The sequence below is a fragment of the Vigna unguiculata genome, chromosome 5 (assembly GCF_037176805.1).
Source record: "Vigna unguiculata cultivar grain cowpea cultivar isolate G323 ecotype 2 chromosome 5, ASM3717680v1, whole genome shotgun sequence".
In the NCBI taxonomy this organism is placed as follows: domain Eukaryota; kingdom Viridiplantae; phylum Streptophyta; class Magnoliopsida; order Fabales; family Fabaceae; genus Vigna; species Vigna unguiculata.
This window is the reverse complement of record NC_140796.1, coordinates 49826734-49850302: the sequence shown is the minus strand read 5'-3', so window position 1 is coordinate 49850302 and position 23569 is coordinate 49826734. Positions and strand designations below refer to the sequence as shown.

The 23569-nt window shown below is 29.7% G+C and overlaps 3 protein-coding genes across 6 annotated transcripts; all 3 read left to right on the top strand.

Moving 5' to 3' along the window:
• The first annotated feature begins 143 nt into the window (after positions 1–143).
• LOC146886516 (uncharacterized) lies at positions 144–2948 on the top strand. Of its 3 annotated transcripts, none has more exons than XM_085674151.1 (5): positions 144–377; positions 462–523; positions 982–1045; positions 1682–1831; positions 2685–2948. In XM_085674151.1, exons 4-5 carry the CDS (start codon positions 1709–1711, stop codon positions 2736–2738), a joined length of 177 nt encoding a protein of 58 aa, XP_085530277.1. In that variant the 5' UTR covers positions 144–377; positions 462–523; positions 982–1045; positions 1682–1708; the 3' UTR covers positions 2739–2948. The 3 variants fall into 3 exon arrangements, with proteins under 3 accessions (XP_085530277.1, XP_085530276.1, XP_085530278.1); XM_085674150.1 differs by having other exon boundaries at positions 144–382; positions 466–523; XM_085674152.1 differs by lacking the exon at positions 462–523 and having other exon boundaries at positions 144–382.
• A 2141-nt stretch (positions 2949–5089) lies between these two features.
• On the top strand, positions 5090–6432 carry LOC114182978 (uncharacterized). 2 transcript variants are annotated; one of them, XM_085672864.1, is made up of 2 exons: positions 5090–5275; positions 5899–6432. In XM_085672864.1, exons 1-2 carry the CDS (start codon positions 5146–5148, stop codon positions 6270–6272), a joined length of 504 nt encoding a protein of 167 aa, XP_085528990.1. In that variant the 5' UTR covers positions 5090–5145; the 3' UTR covers positions 6273–6432. The 2 variants fall into 2 exon arrangements, with proteins under 2 accessions (XP_085528990.1, XP_027925589.1); XM_028069788.2 differs by having other exon boundaries at positions 5092–5275; positions 5884–6432.
• Positions 6433–14783: 8351 nt separating this feature from the next.
• On the top strand, positions 14784–15605 carry LOC114185881 (uncharacterized). The gene is made up of 2 exons (XM_028073822.2): positions 14784–14946; positions 15062–15605. Exons 1-2 carry the CDS (start codon positions 14817–14819, stop codon positions 15448–15450), a joined length of 519 nt encoding a protein of 172 aa, XP_027929623.1. The 5' UTR covers positions 14784–14816; the 3' UTR covers positions 15451–15605.
• Positions 15606–23569: the final 7964 nt, after the last annotated feature.

Below are 23569 nucleotides of genomic sequence, written 5' to 3'. Positions count from 1 at the left end.
TTGGTATTTTTGTATATTTGGTACCTTGTCACCGAATCACAATCTTAGTAAATAAAAATAAAAATTAAGAATCAGAAACAGGTAACATATGCTCCTAAAAGTAGGTTCAAGCAAAGTGATTTTTTTGAGGCATAAGTGTGGGGGCTTAGTTTCCAGAAGAGCTCTTTCATCCTCCTTCTTCCTGCACCTTTCAAAATTTAATAAAACCCTAAAAAGTAACAACCCTGAAAACCTAATTACCCTTCTTACTTCCTTCTCTAGCCACAGCTTCTCACCCTTTCATCTTCATCTCTGCAATCCCCACTGTAGGAGAAAAACCTGTCCGTGAATCCACTTTTGGAGTGAGCATTGTGCACGCCTACCCTTCCCTGCATCTAGTGAGGTCATTTTTTCACTCTTTTTTTTTTCGATTTGGGGGTGGGATGTGTTGTGAAAACATATTCTTATTCCCTGTTTTTTAGCCAGAGTGCTTGAGGGTATTGCAAAAGGGTCACGCTTTTTTTGTAGCTCGGAGCGAGTTCAGGTAAGGGGCCACTGTGATCGGAAATTTCTGCGTACGGCTTTACAATCTGCGAAGTGTGGAAGAATTTGGGAAATGTGTTTGAAATGATTTTTTATATTTTAAACTAAAAGTTTTAAATATATGTATTTTAATACTTCTATTTATTTTTAAGGTTGAAATCTGAAATCATGCTGGACAACACTAGTCAATCTAGCTTGTTAAACAAACCATTTAGGGGTTGTCATTCGATCACAACTTAAGTGCATATTGTTTCGTTAAAATTTAGACCATCTAAGTTGATGGTCCTATTTAACATTTATTAAATATGTATTCTTTCTGATTTGCTAGTGAGTTGATTTTTGGTTGCTGCTGAGAGTTTTAGGGGAGGATTTGTTGAAGTTTGGAGCACTTATTCATTAAATCCTTCTGTTTTTTTTTGTTTTTTTTTTATATGTTAAATCCACTGCTATATTCTTCAGCAATTGGGTTTGAAGAGCCGAGGAACAGGGTTGCAATTTTCATCCCGGTTTAGTGCTGAAAGAGGTAGGTTCTTCGGTTTTGTTCTCTTCTCATAACAGCCTGTATGAAGATAAGACTCACATCTTTTTCTGACCACATCATTTTCCTAATACTTTTCATTTTGAACTCTGAAAACTTGTTCTAACATGTGCTTTTGGAATTTTTAAGTTCATATGCTTCTCGTTGCTATTATGGTGTACTCATTGATTAGATAGATTGCTTTTTTCGGATTCATTCATGATTATTTTGTGAACATAAAATGTGTGTTTATGGACTTATGGTGATTAATGTATACCAATATTTGGTTCTGTTTGTAAGGTAAATTGGTAATGATTATGGCCTTCCAACTGTACTAGGTAGAATTGTATTTTTTGTGTGCAAGGTAATTTATACTTGATTTCATGTCTATATTGTGCCATATGTTATCTCGAAGACTGAATTCTTAAAATTTTAAATATCTTTGTTTAACAAAAAGGGTTAAAGTGTTTTATCTTTTCAGTAGACTGACCCTAAGAAAGTTGTATTTGGGCTTTTATATTTATGGGTTTTGTAAGCATGATTTGTTTAATTTGTCTGATCCAACATTAATATTAATATGAATATATGTATTTATCTCTAGTTAAATGCTCTTTACCTTGAACTGAATTAATATGATTGCAGGGCTTTGTCTCTCCATAAGAAAGCAGTATGCCGCACAGAACACGACCCATGACAGCACTCTTGTTGTTCACTGCACTAAATACAGTTTTGTGTGCAAGCATTACTCCAGTCTATGATTTTGTTTGCTTTCTTCCGTACTGGGAAAGAAGGGTGAGATTTTTGCTATTTCTTTTTCTTTTTTGTTTCTTTGTTGCATTCCATCATCTGGTTCCTTATGTAACCGAAAAAAATCATGTGGTTCTATATGTCAATGAAATTATGTGAAATTACCCTAGTTAAGTTGGAGCACTGTTGTTATTGCCCTGGTATTCTGTAGATCAGATCTCACTTTCATTAATTTTTGAACTTGGTTATAGAATATGATGACTCACAGTACCCCCTTATGGTGCAACGTGAGGAAATTATTAGCGTGATTGGGTATTTTTGGCGTTTGTAATCATGTAGAAAAAATTGTTCTTAATGGCTTCTGATCTTGAAGGTGGTCCTTAATGTGAACCATAAGGTTGTTGCCTTGTGACCTAACATAACATCACAAATTCAAACCCTCCCTAATTCCTCTTTTCAGCGGCTTTTGATCCTGAATTAACGTTAATGATATGTTGGATGTTTGTTCATGACCTATTTTACTAGTAGTGGAACATAAGTACATTAGAACCTTTTTAATTCTTACTATGTTGGATGTTGGATCAACTCAGATTTCTCTTTTTAATTGCCCACTGTTTTGAAGATGTACATTAGAACCTGCAAATGTATCTGTTTTGGAATCATATCTTAGTTCATAGGAAATCTTAAATATTGCCATCTAGTGGTATGTAGTGAATAGTGATAGCCATTGCTATGCTTAGTACGTGCAAAAAACAGAGCAGATGAACTGGCAGAGAAGATAGCTCTGTCACTTTAATGACTTATGGATGTATTGGTAATGTTTTGGTTGGGGCTGACTTTGAAATAGTATGTGTTAATTGTCTATGTGGCTAATTCTTTACACGATCTAATGTTACAGAGGGAAAGGCGTCGCCAGCAACGAGAAGCTACTATAGCTAACAGTACAAATTAGCCATGACAGCATTTAATTGGAGAACCTTTCCGTAGTAAGATTTTTATTGTCCTTTCTTGCCCTTCTTGATGTAAATAACCATATTTGGAATGAAAATATGAACACTTGGACCCTTGGCCGCAATCGTTGGATATTTATATAAGTAACCTTACTGTAACATTACTTTATTAAGGTCGGAAACCAAATATTCAATTGAGTCATTTTTTTTTTAATTTTATTTCTTTTATGACCTTTGATTTACATGAATTTATGCTGGCTTTTATGCAAAATTCAAGTTGGTAACTTGAGTTTTGCTTTATCTTTGAATGCCATTGCCACATGGTGGGCAAGGAATCCGCCTAGAGAAATTAATAACTCCATTCTGTTCTATCACATTATTTGTTTAGGAATCCACATAAACTAGGATACTAGAACTGTGAAATTCTTAGTAATAGAAGCTCTTCTGTGTTGCATGGTTTATTGGCCTTTTTACACGCAAGTGAAAAATGTCTCACTTTAATTATATGTCAACTTAAATTATCCACTTCTGGTATATGTCCAAAAATGGATTTATGATAAATCTATTTTAATGGACTTAAGGTCCACAAATATATGAATATGAATTTAAAGTCCAAAAATATATGGATATGAATTTATGATAAATCTATTTAAATGAATTTAAAATATTATAAATTTGAATTATTATAGTTAGACCTAGTTTGTGACTTCAATTTGCGAGTATAATTGTTGGAGGTCCGTGCAGTTGAAAGAAACAGCAACAGGAAGAAAAAGGCGAAAATAATTAAGCAAACTACTTTTGTAAGTGCTGGTGGTAAAGCATTCCATTGCTACCAATTTTTCCTTTTCCATGTGAAAGCGTTGAATTGTTCTTCACACAGAAATTTCGATGTAGTTCCTCTTTCTGGTTTTACCATTTCCCTCAGAGAAGAACTTGTGACTTATTTAATGAGAAAAAGAAAAAAAAAGTTACATTTGGGATGTTTATTAGCTGCACGAAAGAGACGATGATGATTGTTCATGAACAACCACCAACGGTTCATTAACATGACAGCAAGTTGGTGCCATCTGCCATTGTAATTCTAGGGTTTCCCTTATATACCATGGCGACATTGAAATGCATGTTCTTCTTCCACGTTGAAGTTCTTAGTTAATCGGGGTTGTTATGGATTCCTTCTAGCAAAAGTTTTCCTACCTACAATCGGTGCTCTTGTACCACCCATTACTGCATTAATTGCAAGCATCTTTAAACATGCTCATTAAACATTGCCCCCTAATTAATTAACACTCCATTGCACTGAATGAATTGAGTTATATATCTGCATGGTGATTTTATTGTAGCATGTGTTTGAATGGATGCTCAATATACTAATGTTCGTTGGGAATAGTTCAAATGTGAATAAAAGTTTCACATTGGATAGAAAAGACAAAATTAAATACTATATAAGATACAAGACCCATAATCACATTGCCTTAAGGTTTTTGAATAAAAGTGATGTCAAATACCTTATATATGTAAGACCAATGCCATATATACATAATCTCTTAATGCCTATAAGCCATATGAAAAATATATAACCCATCGCTTCTTAACTTACATCTTTCATAAGCTTAATAAAAGTCATCAATAATGTAATACTAAATATTTGTAGGTGGTCATACAATGACAGAGTTACATGTATCTTTTCATCACATAATACCGTCATCGTATTTATAATATTCTTTTTTTCCTTTTCTCCCTTTTATAAAGTGCATCCAAAAATCATATTTTCTAAATAAATTTTAAAGGATTAAGGATTTGTTTCAACAAACATTGTAAAAGAAAAGTAAGAAGAAATAAATAAAATAAAATGTAAAATTTTAGAGAAATTATATGAAAAAAATAACTTGTTGAAAGGGACTTTATACCACTTTGATAGGTATCGACATTTTGTCTATTGTAACAAACCCTACCTAAACAAATATTGATAGGGTAGTGAAAATCGTGAATATTTTTGGTATTGGAATAGTCATTCCACCTATTTTGTCGAGATAAAGAAGACATAATTTATCATAACTAGTTTCTGTCAAGAAAAAAAAGGCAAGACCAATAAATCTGTGAGATTATTTTAAGAAACTCATATGAGAGATTGAGGAATAAACTATTTTTTTTATATTGCATTGACTAAAAGATGTTGAAGATCCATAAATTATTTGAATAGAACCTAATAACATTAACCAGAGAAAAAATATAGAATTAGCCGGAGATAATAATTCCTGACCATAGACACCAACTAGTACATTAGTTTTAGCTCCCTACATTTAATAGGTTTATGTCTCAAACTGTGACTATATATAACCTTCAAATTATCTTCTTCTCTTCCAACTTCTTTCTCTCTCTCTCTCATCCCATACCTATAGATTTCACATTATGGCGTTTGCTAAGGTTATCATAGCAATTCTTCTTGCACTCACTATGGTCGGAATTAGACCCTCGGCATGCCAAACAGTAGAAGGCAAAGTCTCATGCTCTGACTGCACTCACAACTACAATTTCTCTGGTTTGTATCCACTCTCAATATTATTTTCAAACAAATTCTGACAATGCAAATGTATTATATATACTGTATAAGGATAAATAACTTTTTAATCCCTAAATTTAAACACGAAATTGGAATTCGTTCTCTTTAAAATTTATATATATTTGGATTTTCAACTTGAAAAATGAATCAATATAATCTTTCTAACCCAATTGTGTTAATTTTTTGTAACGTGTCAATTAATGTTTTGGATCAATACTTAAGTTATTTATACCGTTTAATACATTTTAATTCAAATGTCAATTTCAAAGACTATTTTAATGCATAAAAAAACTAATATATTTAGATTAAAAAGATTATATTCATTTATTTTTAAAGTTTAAAAATTAAATTATAAAAGATATCGAATGAAAATAAATTTTAATTTTATGTCCAGAGACAAAAAAAAAATATATCTTATTATACATATTACAACTTGTAATCAGGTAACATTAGTATAAATGGACAGTGTTCATAAAATGACCAAAAACTTAAAAGCTTAAACTATAGTAGTTATTTTGAAGCTGATGTAGTACTCCATCAGAAACACATTTTGTGCACATACATTCTAGAACTCTTGATGTTTTCAGGCATTATGGTCGCAGTGAAGTGTGAAGGTGTGAAAAAGGTTGCTGCGGCGACAACAGAAGAGAAGGGTTTCTTTAAGGTTGATCTTCCCAGAGACCATGAAAAAGCTCTCTCAGAGAAGTGTCTTGCGAGACTTCTTGGGGGGCCAAATCAGCTGTATGCTACAGAGAAGAACCAGGTCTCTGAAATTGTGAAGGAAAAAGAGAAAAACACTTACACAATTTCCACTCCTCTTAGTTTCTTGAGATCGTGTCCTAAGAATACAGAATGCAAGGTTACTGATAAGCAGTTCAGTTCATCCAAATTGGATCTTCCTCTGCCTCCAGGGTGGGGTTTGCCACCCAATAGCTTCCATCTTCCTTTTTTCCCCCTCTTTGATTCGCCCATTTAACAGGTCAAATCTGGGAAGAAAAAAAAACAGTGTTCATATATATGCATATCATGTGTGTAACATGGAAGAATTTCATATAAATCTCAATGTGTGTCTTCAAGGGAGTTTATTTCGGCCACAGAAATAAAATTTCGTTTTAATTTGACCCAGTGGGTTTCTATTTTATTTTTTTTAATTAGAATGAAAGAAGATATTAAAATTGTTTATATATATATATATATATATATATATATATATATATATATGTTAAAAGTTAAAGCATTTTCTTTCCATAAATTTCACCTCATTGACGGTTGCTCAATACCACCGATCACAAAATGAAACATAAATATATGTTTATCATCTTTGTAATCCTAGAAATTTTAAATCACCTCATTAATCTTGAGTTTGGATTTATTTTCAGAATTCTTTTTGTATATTTTCTGCAAATACAATTACAAAAAAAATAATTCTATAATCACAGTGGCGGACCATAATGGTGGCAGGGAGGGCCATGGCCCCCCAAAAATTTTGATTTTTTTATGATAGGTATTTGAATTTTTTTATATAGATATTATGTATTTTAATTTTTTTTATTATAAATATTAAATTAAATATTCTTTTCTTTTATAAAAATAATAATTAATGGTAATAAATAATAAAATATAAAATCATATATAATAAAGAATAAAAAGATTTATCAAGATATTTTTATTATTTTTTTTATTATAGTTTGAGTTTCTCACAAATTGTTCTTACTAGTGCATTTTGGAGCATTTACATCGCAGTATATGCCTCGGTTCCTGCGGACCCGCTGCATATAAGCACGCGGTGGCAGTTTCGTAATTAAATTCATCTTTTATGCCTCGGTTATCATACTAACCGAGGCATATGGCTAAAAAAAAATTTTGACTCACGCGTTGACCCATAATTTGAATTTTTTTTTTTACTGAAGCAATATGCCTCGGTTCTCTAATAACCGAGGCAGTAGCGAGACAATAGGCCTCGGTCAAGCGCCCACCGAGGCAGTAAGGGTACAATATGCCTCAGTTTCGAATAACCGAGGCAGTATCCCTTCGTAGGGTTAAAAAACCCCAATTTCTTCATTGTGCAGCGACATCTTCTCCGATTTCTCTGTGAGCTTCACCATCTCCGGCCAGCCTTCATCTTCTCCAACGACCAGCGCCACCGTCCCGCATAGCTCCCACCGTCCAGCACACCTCCGACGCACAGCTCCCACCATCCCGCACACCTCCGACGCTCTAGGGCAGCATTTCGTCACCGCTGTTGCCGACCCCCGCCGTCGCTCCTGTGAGGTTCGTCTCCGCAGCTCCCTTCCGATCTCTTCAACCGCGACGACCTACGAAAATCCCGTTCGCGCAAACACGCCTCCGATGGCCACAGACATGACGACGCGATCGGTGTTGCAGAGGGCGAGGGAAGGGTTTGGCGGCGGAAGCAATGGCGGAGGACAGCGCAGCCATGGCCGCGGACAGTGGAAGGTTTCAGTGTGTAACAAAACTGAGTTGGTTGGTGCGGTGGAACACAATTACGCCTGCACCGCACCGCCCTTCTCCGACGACCAGCGCAGCTCTGCGTGTTTTTTTTTGAATTTCTGATGCTCATTAGGCCTCGGTTGTGCGAGAACCGAGGCAGTAAAAGTTAAATATGCCTCGGGTTGTAACCGAGACATAAAATACTAGCTTTTTACCTCGATCGTATATGCAGCGGGTGCGGACCCGAAGCCAAAAGCTGGAAATAACCGTTGTCATTTCCCTTCCCTGCACTAGTGTCTCATCTTTCATTCTTATGTGTTTTCGTTTTCTTTTGTATTTGAAAAGAAAAAAAAATATTTTATTTTTGCTCTTATTTCTCCTTTGTTCTCTTCCATTCTCGAGGAAGAAAAAAAGAATCGTCTCACTTGATGGTGAAATATTAGTTTAATCATTTATTTAATGAACCTCTTTTATATTATTTTTTTATTTTATGAATATAGAAGAAAAAGTATTGTACTGTGTGTTTTTTATAATCAAATTTTAATTGTGGTTCCATTATATGTCTATTTTCTTTTGTTTCTCAAGAGAAAAATATCTATTATTTTTGCTCTCATATCTTAATTGTTCTCTTTTATTTTCGAAGAAATAAAAAAGAAGTTTTTATCTTTTGTCTCACTTGATAGTGAAATATTAGTTTAATAATTTATTTAATGAATTTATTGTATATTAATTTTTTATTTTATGAATATAGAAATAAATGGATTGTATTGTTTTTTATAATTGGATTTTAATTGTGGTTTGATTATCATCGATTGATTTTTTCTTTTAGATTTTAAGTGTGGTTTGATTTCCCGTAATGATGTAGCTTATTGTTATACTAATTTATGTATTCATTTTTACGGTATTAATGTTAATAATTAAATGTATAAATTTTAAATGTATTTTTTTGACTCCCCCAACAATATTGGTCAAGATCCGCCACTGTATAATCATGGACAACATTCTTATCGTATTCCCACCGGCACCATATTCAAAGCCAAAATTCAAAAAGTTATTCGATTCCATTAAATACCCAGGTGTATTACGTGTGTTGCATGATAACTTAATCCAAAATTTATCTCTCTAGATATAAATATTTATAATCATTAAGTGAATATAGAAATAAGAGATAAATAATTTAAATTACATATAAAAAAAATATGTCATATATTATCTCGATCTATAGGTTAAACATTTATAAGCTAAACAATTTAAATTACATATAAAAAAAATTATGTCATACATTACCTCAATTTATAGGTAAGATGTAGTTTTGTTCCAATGTACCTAGTAGAACAAAACCTAGTATAATATAAACCATATAATTAATTTTCTATAGGCAAAAAAAATCAATGAATTATATAAAGTACATTATTTCATTAGACATCTTAACAACAGATGATTAACAGTAGACAATTAACAAGAAATAATGAAGTTATTTCAAGTGAGATATGTGTGTTACTTCGTTGCATCAAAGAGAACTACACATACATGTGCTGAAAAAAAAATTATTAACTTCAAATCAATGACAGATAATTACCAGAATTATTCCGCAAAAGGTTAAAGATTGTTATCTGAGAATGATTGAAGGGATAAAGAACCGGTCCCAACTTCTTCTTATTAGAATCATAACATAATAATTGACGTGAATTGCAATACTTTGGTAAGTGTTATGATTTTGATTGATCATTTTCTTCAAAAATAAAAATAAAAATGAAGATAACAGAGGGGTGAGGAGCATAAAGAGACACACTTTTGAAGTTGATGGTAATATTTAACTTGGTGCTAGTAGAAATTATGAAGAGTTTGGTTCTAAATTAAAGGAGTGAGAATTTATGTAGATGAATGATTTGAGTCTCCTGCAGTATTGGACGAGGTGCAGTTAGGGAAAGGGACAGTGCGAAGGTAAATCCTTGCTACTTTTCTGTTCAAAATTTTGATTTGGCTTCTGCTAAGAACCATTAAGGTCCTTTTACTAATCTATTAATCTTATACTCATGGCCGCATTTCATAAAAATAAATATTAATTTAAATTAAGATATTCTTTAACATGAAGAAACTATTTAATAAAATTAGAAGTAATAATTAAAAAATGTTTAACAGTGATTTTTATATTAATTAAATAATTAATTATTATAAATGTTATAAAGAAGAGACAAACTAAAAAAAATTAACATATTAATTTTTTAATTAAAAATGATGTTCTTTCCTTATTATTATTTTTTTCTGTTATATTAAATATGTTTTTTCATTAAAAAAATAATACTAAGATAATAATTAGAATGAGAAAAGTTAATACAATATTTTTACTGTTAAAATTTGTAAGAAAAAAACTTTATATTATTTCCTGATAAAACACGTATACAATCACTACTACAAATTCTCATATTACATGGAAATTTTCTTGCAAATTTGTTAAAAAAAATTGCAAGAAAAGGCTTTTTCCTGCTATTTTTTCTAAGAATTTTAATTGGCAGGTAATTCCTTCGTGGGTAATTATTTTCTACAAAATTATAAAATTCGCAAATATTTCTTACAAAATTTGTTGCGAAAAGTGTTTTATACAAAATATTTTGCAAAAAAATTTGGCAACAATTTCCTGCAATTTTTTTTTTCATAACAAAATTTATAATTATTTCCTACAAAAAAAATTTCAAAACAAAATTGACAGGAAATATGAATTTTTTTAGGAGTGAATTATTAATTCTTATATATTTAAATTTTAAAGTGTATTTATTTTCTATTGTCAGAAATTTAAAAGCATATGTTAAAAAGTTAACAGTACATTGTAATAATATAAATTTTATTATTTTATTTTAAATTAGAGGAAAAGTTAAAAGAAAATATGAATCCAGTCTTAAATTTCTATAATATTGGGATTAATAGTTATTTATGAAAGATAATTTTATTATTAACAAACATATTCAATAAATAATGTTTGCCATCAATTTGATAAAAAAAATAATATACCATTTGTTATATCAATCCTTATTTCATTCCATTTTTACTATAATTATTACAACACATATATAAACTGGTTTTATGAAAATCTTCTCATTTAAATATAAGACAGAGGGAATCAGGGATTAAGTTTAAGTACCACCAACCAAAGAGTTCAACGCATTATTAAAAATTCTCATATTATATGATATTTTTTTTACAAATTTGTTAAAAATATTTACAAGAAAAGATTTTTTTCTGTTATTTTTTCTAAGAATTTTAATTGGTAGGTAATTCTTTCGTGGGTAATTATTTTCTACAAAATTATAAAATTCTCAAGTATTTCCTACAAAATTTGTTGCGAAAAATGTTTTATACAAAATATTTTGCAAAAATATTGGCAGCAATTTCCTACAATTTTTTTTTTCATAACAAAATTTATAAATATTTCCTAAAAAACAAAATTCAAAACAAAATTTGCAGGAAATATAAGTTTTTTTAGTAGTGACACTAGAAATGAAGTAAACATGTTTCATAAAATTTCAAGAATCATATAAGATGTGAGATTAAGAATTTTAAAAATAAAGACTAATTTGTCTATATTTTAATTAAAGATGTCTGAGAACATATTATCTTGGAATTCATTATTTTCTTTTAGTATATTAAACGTATTAAACATACTATATCGTATTCACTCCAATAGTGTAACGTAAGAATCAACCATTACAAATTCACATGTTTATAGTATAAAATAGAACACTAACAAAAAACATATAAGAATCGACCATTATAGTTATTCATAGTATACTGAAAGGAATACCCAAAGGCACAACAAAATATCTCGAACAAAAATTAAACACAAATTTGATTAAACTGAAAATTTGCTCACAGAGCAAGAAACTACCTAGACATTAGCACCTCAAAAGTTGCTCAAAAGAGCCATAACTGACACCCCTAAACTGGATAGCAGCATCACCACCGTTTGAACGATCTCCATATCTGCTCAACCAAGGATTTGGTAATCATCGCAAAAAGGAAAATCAAGCAGGAAACAAACACAACAAGAAAGGGTAAGCTACGGAGTAAAAAGAAAATTTGAACATGTTATGGCAAGCAAATAATTAAAACAGATTGTAAATAGGCAAAATAGTAGGCATTCAATCATGTGATAGCAAACAAACATAACTCTGTAACTCAATTATCCGGATACATATAAAAAGATCAGATTTACTAGATGCTTGCACTTGTGGTGGTCTCTACTGCTCTGCAGAGCCATTGTCAATGGGTTTCACCCTACCACGCACAAGGTACGTAGCCTTCAATCATCTAGGACCATTATTCTGTCAAAGACTAGGACCTTCTACTACTCTCACCCCTTTGAATTAGTACGCTCTATGTGCGACTAACTGATTCTTTAGAGTTTCAGGATGCAACCTTGCTTGAATCCCTATCTAATTATATACATTACAACACCACCATGAAATCTCACCAAGAGATTCATGGAATTACGTCTACTCATGCCATGTCCATGTTTCTCACACCAAACCCTCATTTCATTTTAAACATTATAATATCATACCAAAGACTAACCAGCCAACCAATCCATTTATCGTTTCACACCAAATATAATAAAATCTCAGTCCCATTAAAGCATACCAAACATGCTTGATCACATACTTTGAGCTGGAAAAGTAAACAAATCAATTGTGCAACAATTTGTTGCTTGTTGCTTGTTTGGTGCATAACTTTCTCTATAGTTATTCAATTAGGTTGATTTTTATTTTTTTTGCATTTGGTTCTTGATTCAATCATCTTTAATTTGAATGTAAATACAATGTTTTTGGATCTTTATACAACCTGCAGTTTTATTTCTAAGATCCCAAATTGTTTGTACAATGCATTGTTAAGTTGAATTAGATAAAATGATAAGAATTAGTTTTTTTCCAAGAGAGGCATATGTTGTATGGTTTCTAATATGTGTTTTCAAATGCTTGTGTGAGAACATAAGAGATTCCATGGGAGAAATCCTATTTGATTTAATTAGTAGTGTGTTCATTGATGTAAGAAGTCAGTACTGGAGGTTTATCCTAATACTCTAATGCTCATTCAAGACTCATGTAAAGTAAAATGAGTCATGTGATGAGAGAAGCAATAGGTCCTGTCTTTAAGAACGACCCCAAGGCTAAAAGGAATAACCTTGTGTGTGATAGGGTAAAATTCATTGACAATGACTCTCTGCAGGTAGTAGAGGTCACCACAAATGTAAAAATCACCAAGAATTATACATCAATGTTTAGATCCGGATAATTGAATCTAGCGTGTCATCATGTGTGATGGATTAATTGATATTGCTTAGCTTGATGTAATTAGTGTATTGTTTTACAATTCTTTTAAGTGTTATATATATATATATATATATATATATATATATATATATATGTATATATGTATATTTCTTCTTCTTTTTGCAATTAGCTTATCCTTTGATGTGTTTGTGTACTTGTTATTCTCTCCTTTTATATATATATATATATATATATATATATATATATATATATATATATATATATATATATATATATATATATATATATATATATATATATATATATATATATATATATATATATATATATATATATATATATATATATATATATATATATATATATATATATATATATATATATATCCGTACTAAATTGTTGTTTTAATAATTCTATGCACAAGAATTTGTGAGTATAATTGTTGGAGTTCCGTGCAGTTGAAAGAAACAGCAGACAGGAAGAAAAGGCAAAAATAACTAGGAAAACTACTTTTGTAAGTGCTTGTGGTGGTAAAGCATTCCATTGGTACCAATTTTTCCTTTTCCATGTGAAAGCATTCAATTAAAATCTTCCAAGGCGTTGAGTTGTTCTTCACAGAGAAACTTCGATGTAGTTCCTCTTTCTGGTTTTACCATTTCCCTTCGAGAACAGCTTGTGAGTTATTTAATGAGAAAAAGAAAAAAAAAAAAGTTACATTTGGGATGTTTATTTGGTACACGAAAGAGACGATGATGATGTTTGTTCATGAACAACCACCAACGGTTCATTAATATAATATCAAGTTGGTGCCATCTGCCATTGTAATTCTAGGGTTTCCCTTATATACCATGGCCATATTGAAATGCATGTTCTTCTGGTTTAATCGGTGCTTGTTATGGATTCCTACCCACAACAAAAAGCTACTTTATCCTGCTTAATAATGTAGCACAATCGGTGCTCTTGTACCACCCATTACTGCATTAATTGCAAACATCTTTAAACATGCTCATTAAACATTGCCCCCTAATTAATTAACACTCCATTGCACTGAATGAATTGAGTTATATTTCTGCATCGTGATTTTATTTTAGCATGTGTTTGAATGGATGCTCCATATATTAATGCTTCTTAACTTTCATCGACTTTTATTTATATATATATATATATATATATATATATATATATATATATATATTATAATTTCATCTTATTTATAGTTTATATAAAGTCTTTCATAAGCTTAAGAAAAGACATCAATAATGTAATACTAAATATTTGTTGGTATGTGATACAGTGACACAGTTACATGTATATTTTCATCACATTATACTGTCATCGTATTTATAATTTTTTTTTCCTTTTCTTCCTTTTATAAAGTGCATCCAAAAATCATATTTTGTAAGTAAATTTTAAAAGATTAAGGATTTGTTTCAACAAACATTGTAAAAGAAAAATAATAAGAAACAAATAAAATAAAACTTTCCATAATTTAAAACTAACATATGTATAAGTTATTAATAAAATGTAAAAATTTAGAGAAGTTATATGGGAAAAAAAAAAAAAAACTTGTTGAAAGGGACCTTATACCACTTTGAAATGTATCGACATCTTGTCTGTTGGAACAAACCCTACCTAGGTAAACATAACTACTGACAGTTGACACCAACCACTACATCAGCTTTAGCTCCCTACATTTAATAGGTTTATGTCTCAAACTGTCACTATATATAATCTTCAAATTATCATCTTCTCTTCCAACCTCTTTCTCTTTCTCATCCCACAGCATGGCGTTTGCTAAGGTTATCACAGCGCTTATTCTTGCAGTCACTATGGTCAGAATTAGACCCTCGGCATGCCAAACAGTACAAGGCAAAGTCTCTTGCACTGACTGCACTCACAGCTACGATTTCTCTGGTTTGTATCCACTCTCAATATTATTTTCAAATGAATTCTAATAATGCAAAACGTATTATATATAACTAAAAACACATTTTGTGCACCTAGATTTTACAACTCTTGATGTTTTCAGGCATTATGGTCTCAGTGAAGTGTGAAGGTGTGAAAAAGATTGCCATGGCGACAACAGAAGACAAGGGTTTCTTTAAGGTTGATCTTCCCAGAGACCATGCAAAAGCTCTCTCAGAGAAGTGTCTTGTGAAACTTCTTGGGGGGCCAAATCATCTGTATGCTACAGAGAAGAACCAGATCTCTGAAATTGTGAAGGGAAAAGAGAAAAACACTTACACAATCTCTACTCCTCTTAGTTTTTTGAGATCGTGTCCCCAAAACAGAGAATGCAAGGTTACTGAGAACCAGTTCAGTTCATCCAAAACTTTGGATCTTCCTTTGCCTCCAGAGTGGGGTTTGGCACCCACCAGCTACTATCTTCCTTTTCTTCCCATCATTGGAATACCTTAGTGTGTCCATTTAACAGGTAATATCTGGGAAGAAAAAGAAAACAGTGTTCATATATATGCATATCATGTGTGTAACATGAAAAATGTCATAAATATCAATTATGTCTTGAAGGAAGTTGATTTCAGCCACAGAAATAAAATTTCGTTTTAATTTGACCCAGAGAAATAGAAGTAAATTAATTTGAGTTTCTAATTTTATTTTGGTTAGAATGAAAGAAAAGATAAAAATTGGAACACTTGAGTGTATAAATCCATAAACAAGCGTTTACATAAAAACATTTTTCTTTCCATAAATTTTACCTCATTTACGGTTGCTGAATACTACCGATAAAAAAATCAAACATAAATCTATGTTTATATATCATCTTTGTAATCCTACAATTAAGGTAGAAATTTTAAAATAGTGCTCAGATGCTTATTTTTTACAATTTGCATATCTGACCATTGAAGAGAATAATTTGTGCATTGGATTTCTTATACTATAATATTTATTTTGGAGATGACATATGAACTTATTTTTATGATTATTATCTAAACACATCCCGATTTGAAAAAAAAAAATACATTGATCAAAAATAGGATACGTAATACTCGATCTTTAAATTGAATATGAGGACATATCTTTGTCTCTCCTTTTAAATTACTAACTCCTCTAATTTATCAAGTAATCTAAAATTTATTTTTAGTTTCGTAACCTATTTTTAAAATATACATTTTATCATTTTTACTCTTTTGTATAATTATTTAACTAATTTAATACTTTTATTTAACATTTATATCATTATAATTTATTCTATGATATTTGAAATTATAAAAAAAAATTACATTTAATACTTGATAACATGGTATTTTCTTTGTAAAAAACGTTATTTAATTAATATTTACAATAAATTTTGTACAAAATAAGAGCATAAATATAGAAACACTTGAAATATTCCAACTCATCTATATCTCGATATATTGTACAATAAAATAAAATAGCGAGTGCTTATAAGATTTTATTTAGAAAATATTAAAATTAGGATGTTGTAGTTTGAGTTTTTAATAAATATAAGTCGCAATAATTAAAAACAGCAGAAAGAAGTTTATATATTTAAAATATTTGAAATAGTTTAATTAAGCTACAGAAGACACAAGAAAATTATGAATCCAAGTCAACACAGTTTTTAATTTTTTTATTATTTAATTAGTTCTAACTCCAAAAAATAAAGTCTCAAAGAGTTAAACAAAAATGTTTGATGAAGAGGTGTGTAATCCTGTTAAGAAATTGTGTGAAATATATCAAAATTCGCCTTAAGTAATATTTCATCAAAATTATATACTTCCGAATAAGTGGTAAAACAAAATGAATGAGTAACACACAAAAATTTTGTCCCACTTTAAGAATCCTAATTATCTTAATAAAATACTATAACTCTTACTTATATTTTTTAGAATCTTAGATTGAATAGACTGTTTTAAAAAATCATTTTAAAAACTTGTGAAATTTTAATTAAATACACCTATTTGGAACGAAAGAGAGTGAAAAAAAAAAAACATAGGTTGAGGAAAGTTGAAAACGCAGCCCAATATAATATAATTTTTAGTTTGGGCTTTATGGGCTCACGTCCTCCATTCTCCTTTTCTGATAGGGAGTTTCTCCCTGCACCTACAAACACTTATCCAGTATCCCAAAAAATTTTAAATTTTCACTTTGTCTTTTAGTTAAAATAAAAGTAAATATATTTTTATTCTTTGTAGCTCACACACTTCCAACAAATTTTTCTAATGGATGTCGACATTGTTTTATTTTACGATGTCATCATCGGTACTTTACTTTTTAAAAGAAATTTTCTTTTATAAATGTCGACATTTGATTTTTTTTTTATTTGTAGATATCAACATCCGATTAACGTATATTAAAAAAAATTCTATGCTGATAATATATATATATATATATATATATATATTTTGTGTTTTGTTTTTAAAATTTTTTTATTTTTTATATGAAATGTATTAATATTTATTTTATTTCTAAAATATAATAAACAAATTAAAATATTAAAATATAATAAATTTTAAAAAATTTAACAGCAAAAAATTGAAAGTAAATAAAAAATAAAGTAAATAAATGAATATATATAATTTCTTTTGTTGAAAAAATTATTTTTTTAATTTAATTTATTTCAGAATATTATTTCTTTTTCATAAATTATATAAAAATAAAATAAACAAATATATTAAATAAATGAAAATGTTCAGATAAAAATAAATTTTGAAGAAAATTAAAATTAAAAAAAATAAATGAAAGAAAATAAAAAAAATATAAAAAAAAGTGTGTAAATATATATATATATATATATATATATATATATATATATATATATATATATATATAATGATTTTGACATTCGTTTTTATATATATATACTAGAAGTCGATATCTGGTAACTAAGAAAAATTAAAGTTTCGAATCTCGACATTCGTAGAACAAAATTAAACATCAAATATCGATTTCTATAAATAAAAAAACAATAATATTGAATGTTAACGTCTAGTATATAGGAAATAAACTTGAAAAAATATCATATATGACTTACGTAGAACAAAAAATATTGGATATCGACATTCGTTGGAAAGAGAAACTTGGGAATGAACCAATTAGAGAGAAGAAAAAGTAATCACTTTAATTGGGAGATAAAGTGAGAATTTAAAATAAAAAATGGAAATATAGGAAAAGTGTTTGGAGGTGTAGAAAAGAACCCCTTTCTAATAATGTATTGATATCGTAACCATAATTAAGTTTGTCACATATAAAAGAAAATAAAATATAGAAAAAAGGAAAAATATTCTTGAAAATTGATATCATTATTTGAGAATTTTTAATTCATAAACTATAACTTCTTACTCTCACATTTTACAAAATTCATAATAAATTAATATACTCAAATTATACTTTGTAAACCGATAAAAAAAGTATATTCAAATACTCAAATATACTCAAATTAACTAAATATAAATATAATAATATCAAAATAATTTTAAAAATAATATAATTATAAATTTTATTATTATTTAAAATAATAGAGAAAAAAAATGTATATATTAACGAGTCTAAACCATTTTTTTAGTTATGCGGATACATTCATGGAATTATATCAACCCCAATTAAAATCCAAATTGACATTAGTAAAAATTATTATTACTTAATAAGTTATCCATCTTACATATTTATTTAGAGCATGGAGAAAGGAATATATTTCTTATGCTTTACATTTTATTGATTATATAAAACTCTAATACTAATAATATTAACAATTTATAGTGTGGATAAAATAAATTTTTAGTATTTTCTTAGAAAACAGAAAATTTGAAAAATAAGTTTTCCTTGTTTAGTTGTCACACCAAGTGAGGTGTGAACACCAAGAGAAAATTGAGACAAAGACATGTCACCAAATAAACCAACACGCAACACCTTTTACCCATTCTCACACTTCTCTGAGTAATATCATCAAACATTTTTCACTCATCACTTCAACTCAAGTCAACCATGTTCCTACTATCTTTGCCTTAAATAACTCACATTCCATTTAGACCTTTCATTGTTCTCGTATCTCTCTTTCCTCAATCGATTTCAATGCATTGTTGAACCTTTGATGCCGTGGTGACAGGGTCAATGATTTTTCATAACCAAAATCCAAATATTTCCCTTTCATTCCCTTACTATTCACATTGCGCCTCGATTCCACGTTAATGAGTAATCAACTCTACAATTTACGTCTATACTCATCTAATGTAACGTTTACTCTATCATGTCATTTTCTCTTTTGGACTTTATACAAGTAGCTTTCTAAGTGATATATGATTTATCTATGGTTTGCATTCATCTACTTAACATTAAGATATGCATATTGTTTTACCATTGTTAATTTCTTATATACTTTACGTATTAATTTGACAGGTTATGTATAAAGGGGGGAGAAAGTTTGTTTTTTTGACGAGCATCTACTATTTAAAAAAATAACTTTTAAGTTTAACTTAATACACAAAATTAATTAATAAATTAAGATTTTTATTCATTTATATGATATGATTTGGTCTATCTTTAAATGATATGTTTCTTCAGAACATTTTCTCAAGTCAAGACATGTATGTTTCAAGTGTGAAATTAGATATTTGTAAATTGTCTAATACGAGTGACATAATAGATTTGACGACCGAACTTTAATTGATTTTCATATTATTTCAAATATAAGAGTTGAACCCACAACATCTCACACTCTCCCTTTCTAATCTCACCAAATCAATTTTATCTCTCCAAATTGTTACTAGGAGGGATCAAACCTACAATTTTAATTGTTTTTACTTTGAGAATGATGTATATATACAATACATAATAACATAAATGAAAACAGAAAATGTGAATGAAAAAATATAGGGTAACAAAACGCGCTATAGTGGAGAGTCCCTCAAGCTTTAAATAAATATAAGTATTCCTAGCTTGGAATAAAGGTCTTGAAAGAAAGTTGAGAATAGAGAGTAGAGCAAATATGGTGAAAACAGTTTAATCAAACAATCATTAACCTTATCTCTTACAATGTGATAGTCATGTTTAATATCTTTTATGAAAAACTTAATTAGAAGTCATTTATAAGGTTTACCATAACCTGTTGAACTAAGAAAGGATATACAAAAATCTACAAGTAAGACGGTGAGTTATTAAATTTTGTCTAATGGAAACATAGAGTACTCCCTCTAAAAATTTTCTAAACACTCTAGATTGTTTTTTAGAACGTGATTATATTAATGAAGATATCATACAGATAACAAAAACAATATAGATTGACTTTTTATTTAAGAACTTCACAAATTACTTATATTAATATAGATATAATAATTATTTATTTAAATCCAAATATTTATGTTATTTTCACAATTGAAAGTGTTTTAACTGCTAATTATTATTAAAGAAATTATTTTCCACATAAAACCATATGTGTGTCGTGTGCGGTGAAAGTGAGAGTGTTAAAGTCGACTTAGTCTCTAATTTTAGAGTTTTCTATTGTTGACTTGTTTTATTATATATATATATATATATATATATATATATATATATATATATATATATATATATATATATATATATATATATATATATATATATATATAATTTTGAAATTAATGTTAGCTTCAAGCAAACATAAAGAGTCAAAAGATCAAAAGTCTAACATGATTGATGATAACTGAATTCTTTGAACGCGATAAATATAAAATATTATTTCTTTAATTCACCGTTAATTAAATGTACACATGTTACCTTATTGATTTAATTTACCTTTTATTAAATGTACACAATATGTTAACTCATTGATAATCCATTTTTTAATATGCTGAATAAATTATAAGATGATTACGAATTATTATTTTTTAATTTATCTAAATCATAAACTTATTTATTAAAATAATATTAAAATTTGACAAAATTTAAATTTATCATATTATTTAAATAGTTGCACATAAATTCATTTACTACTTTTTTTTTTTCATAATAAATGTATTCCTTGTCTTGTTTCCGTTTTGTTTCAGAAAACCGGGAAAAAATGGTATTTATCACGATATTTTGTAGAAATCCATGACGATTCATGTAACATCACAATATTTCATTAACACATTTTACACATCTTTTCATAGTATTCGTATATATAATCCTGTTTGTGTCGCATATATTAAAGTATAACCATTGTGGTGCGATGATGTTAATAATTACATAATTTCTATATAATTGAAAGTGTTATGAAAAAAATACTTAGACGTTAAAAATTTTAAGGAAAAAAAATATAATAATGTAATTAATGGTAAAAATTGAATATCAAAACGATCAATGATGAGAAAGTGGAAAGTTATGAGTAGTAAAAATAATAAGTCTACTTAATGATATGCATGTTTTTAACCATTTCATTTCAATAATTTATATTCCAATATTTCATCTTCTCTTTTACTTTGTTTCACAATTTATTTTAAACAGTTCTTCCTTTACTTCTATGTACTTTATTTGTTTTCACAATTTTATTTTTAATAATTTACTTTACTTATTTTCTCTTTTTTTTTCTACTTTTATGTATCACATGGCTTTAATATTTCTTATCTTAATTTTAGACACTTATTTTTCATCATTTCGAGTGAATTTTGTTTCAAGTACTATTATTATTTTTAAAATATTCATAATTACAATATGACAAAAACAATCATAAAATATGTTCTAAATCAGTTTAAAAATATAATTCAAAAGCCTTTGCAATTTCAAAAGATTGAGTAAATTTAAGTGAAAAAAAAAAGTAAAAGTAAAGTTATTTGAATTAAGAGAAAAATTATAAAAATGAGAAAAAAAAAATGAGAGAGCTAAATCTTCCTTCCACATTTCCACACTCACAAATTATCTTTAGTTGTTTGAGTGAAGCACGTTAGTCACTTGTTGCTTCTTTGAGATGTACATTACATGCCTAAAAACAAACATAGGTTCATAGATATCAACCTACTTCAAAAATAAATACAAAAAAAGTCAAGAATTCAATAGTTGACCTTAATAATTTAGATAAAAAATAATAATATTCAAATTGTAACGTCCCATTTAATTAGTAAACATAATTAAAAAAAGCGTCACACAATTATAATATAACAGCGCAATCCTGGAGTTTTAATCATAACTCCTTAAAATCCAGGGCATGCCAAAAATGCCCAAACAGGAAACAAGTCAAAACAATTTACTGGAATCATAAAGGAACTTAAAGACAGTCAAGTACATGGGTCGTAGCCCTAAAGAAAACCCAAGAAGAATAGGAAGTCCAGCTCGAGAAGATTAAGCAGCGGAATCGTCTCTCCCCTGTTGACCACGGGTACCTCTCACATTTGCTCTCATCAATAAATTGATGATCATCGCAAAGGTAAAAGAGCAACATACAAAGCAACCAACATGGAAAGGGTAAGCTAGAGCCAACAAAAATAGTGATCAAGCAATCAAATATATTTTCATAGTCCAATGTACATATACCACTCAAGCATGTCATGAGCTTTCAATCAATACACTAAGACACAACTCGACTCATCCGGATACATATAACCTAGTCGGATTGAGCGGATGTTTGCACTTGTGGTGGATACCTCTGCTCACCCCCGAGCTACTCACCCCCGAGCCATGTGTTACAAGCGTTACAATGAATCAATTTCCCTCACCACAAGGTTAGCCCTTAATGAATTTCAGGCCTCCTGCTACTCTCACCACAGGAGTCAATCTGCTCTAGATGAGACTAACTGACTCCTTAGAGTTTCAGGATGCAACCTGACCTTGAATCCTTACCCAGTTATACAGATGGGGCACCACCATGGACACCCACTAACAGGACCAAGGAATTACGTCCCGACTACTGAAGCACGACCTTGAGAGTCTCACCTAAAGGCTCCAAGGCATTATACGCTGACTCATAATAGACACATTCATACAATCAAGTAGTAATAATCATGCATTCGAACCTCGTGTCCACATTTGTGACCAAATTCCCATTCATTTTCCATGTTGTACCATACCATCTCATTCACCAATCTCATGAGTATAGAGTCTCATCTCATACCAATACAACTGTCATTTCCACAACATCCATCTCATTCACTTTACATGCTAAGACCACATCATTATATCCATTCAATCCATACCACATATATTCCATGCTATTTCTCATACTGCATACATAAACATACCAATCAATCAATCAACCATCATATATATAGCATTCCAGCGTAGAAACAGCAAGACCTCAACGCATCTCGCTCAAGCCAGAAGCCCTCGCTTAGGCGAAGGAGTTCTTTCGCTTAAGCGACAAGCTCTTGCTTAGGCGAGATCACGACAGAGACAATGGGAGGTTTCTCGCGCACTCTCTTAGGCGAGTCCTCCCTCGCTTGAGCGAGCCCACCCTTCGCCCAAAAGTGAGGTCCCTCGCTTAAGCTGCACTGCAGCGACACACCTCGAGCTCTCACGCGTTCTCGCTTAGGCGAGCATCTGTCGCTTGAGCAAGATGGTATTTCGCTCAAACCAAGACCCTCCGCTTGAGCGAGAGCTCGAGCACGAGCTGGGGTTTGTCCTCTGCAAT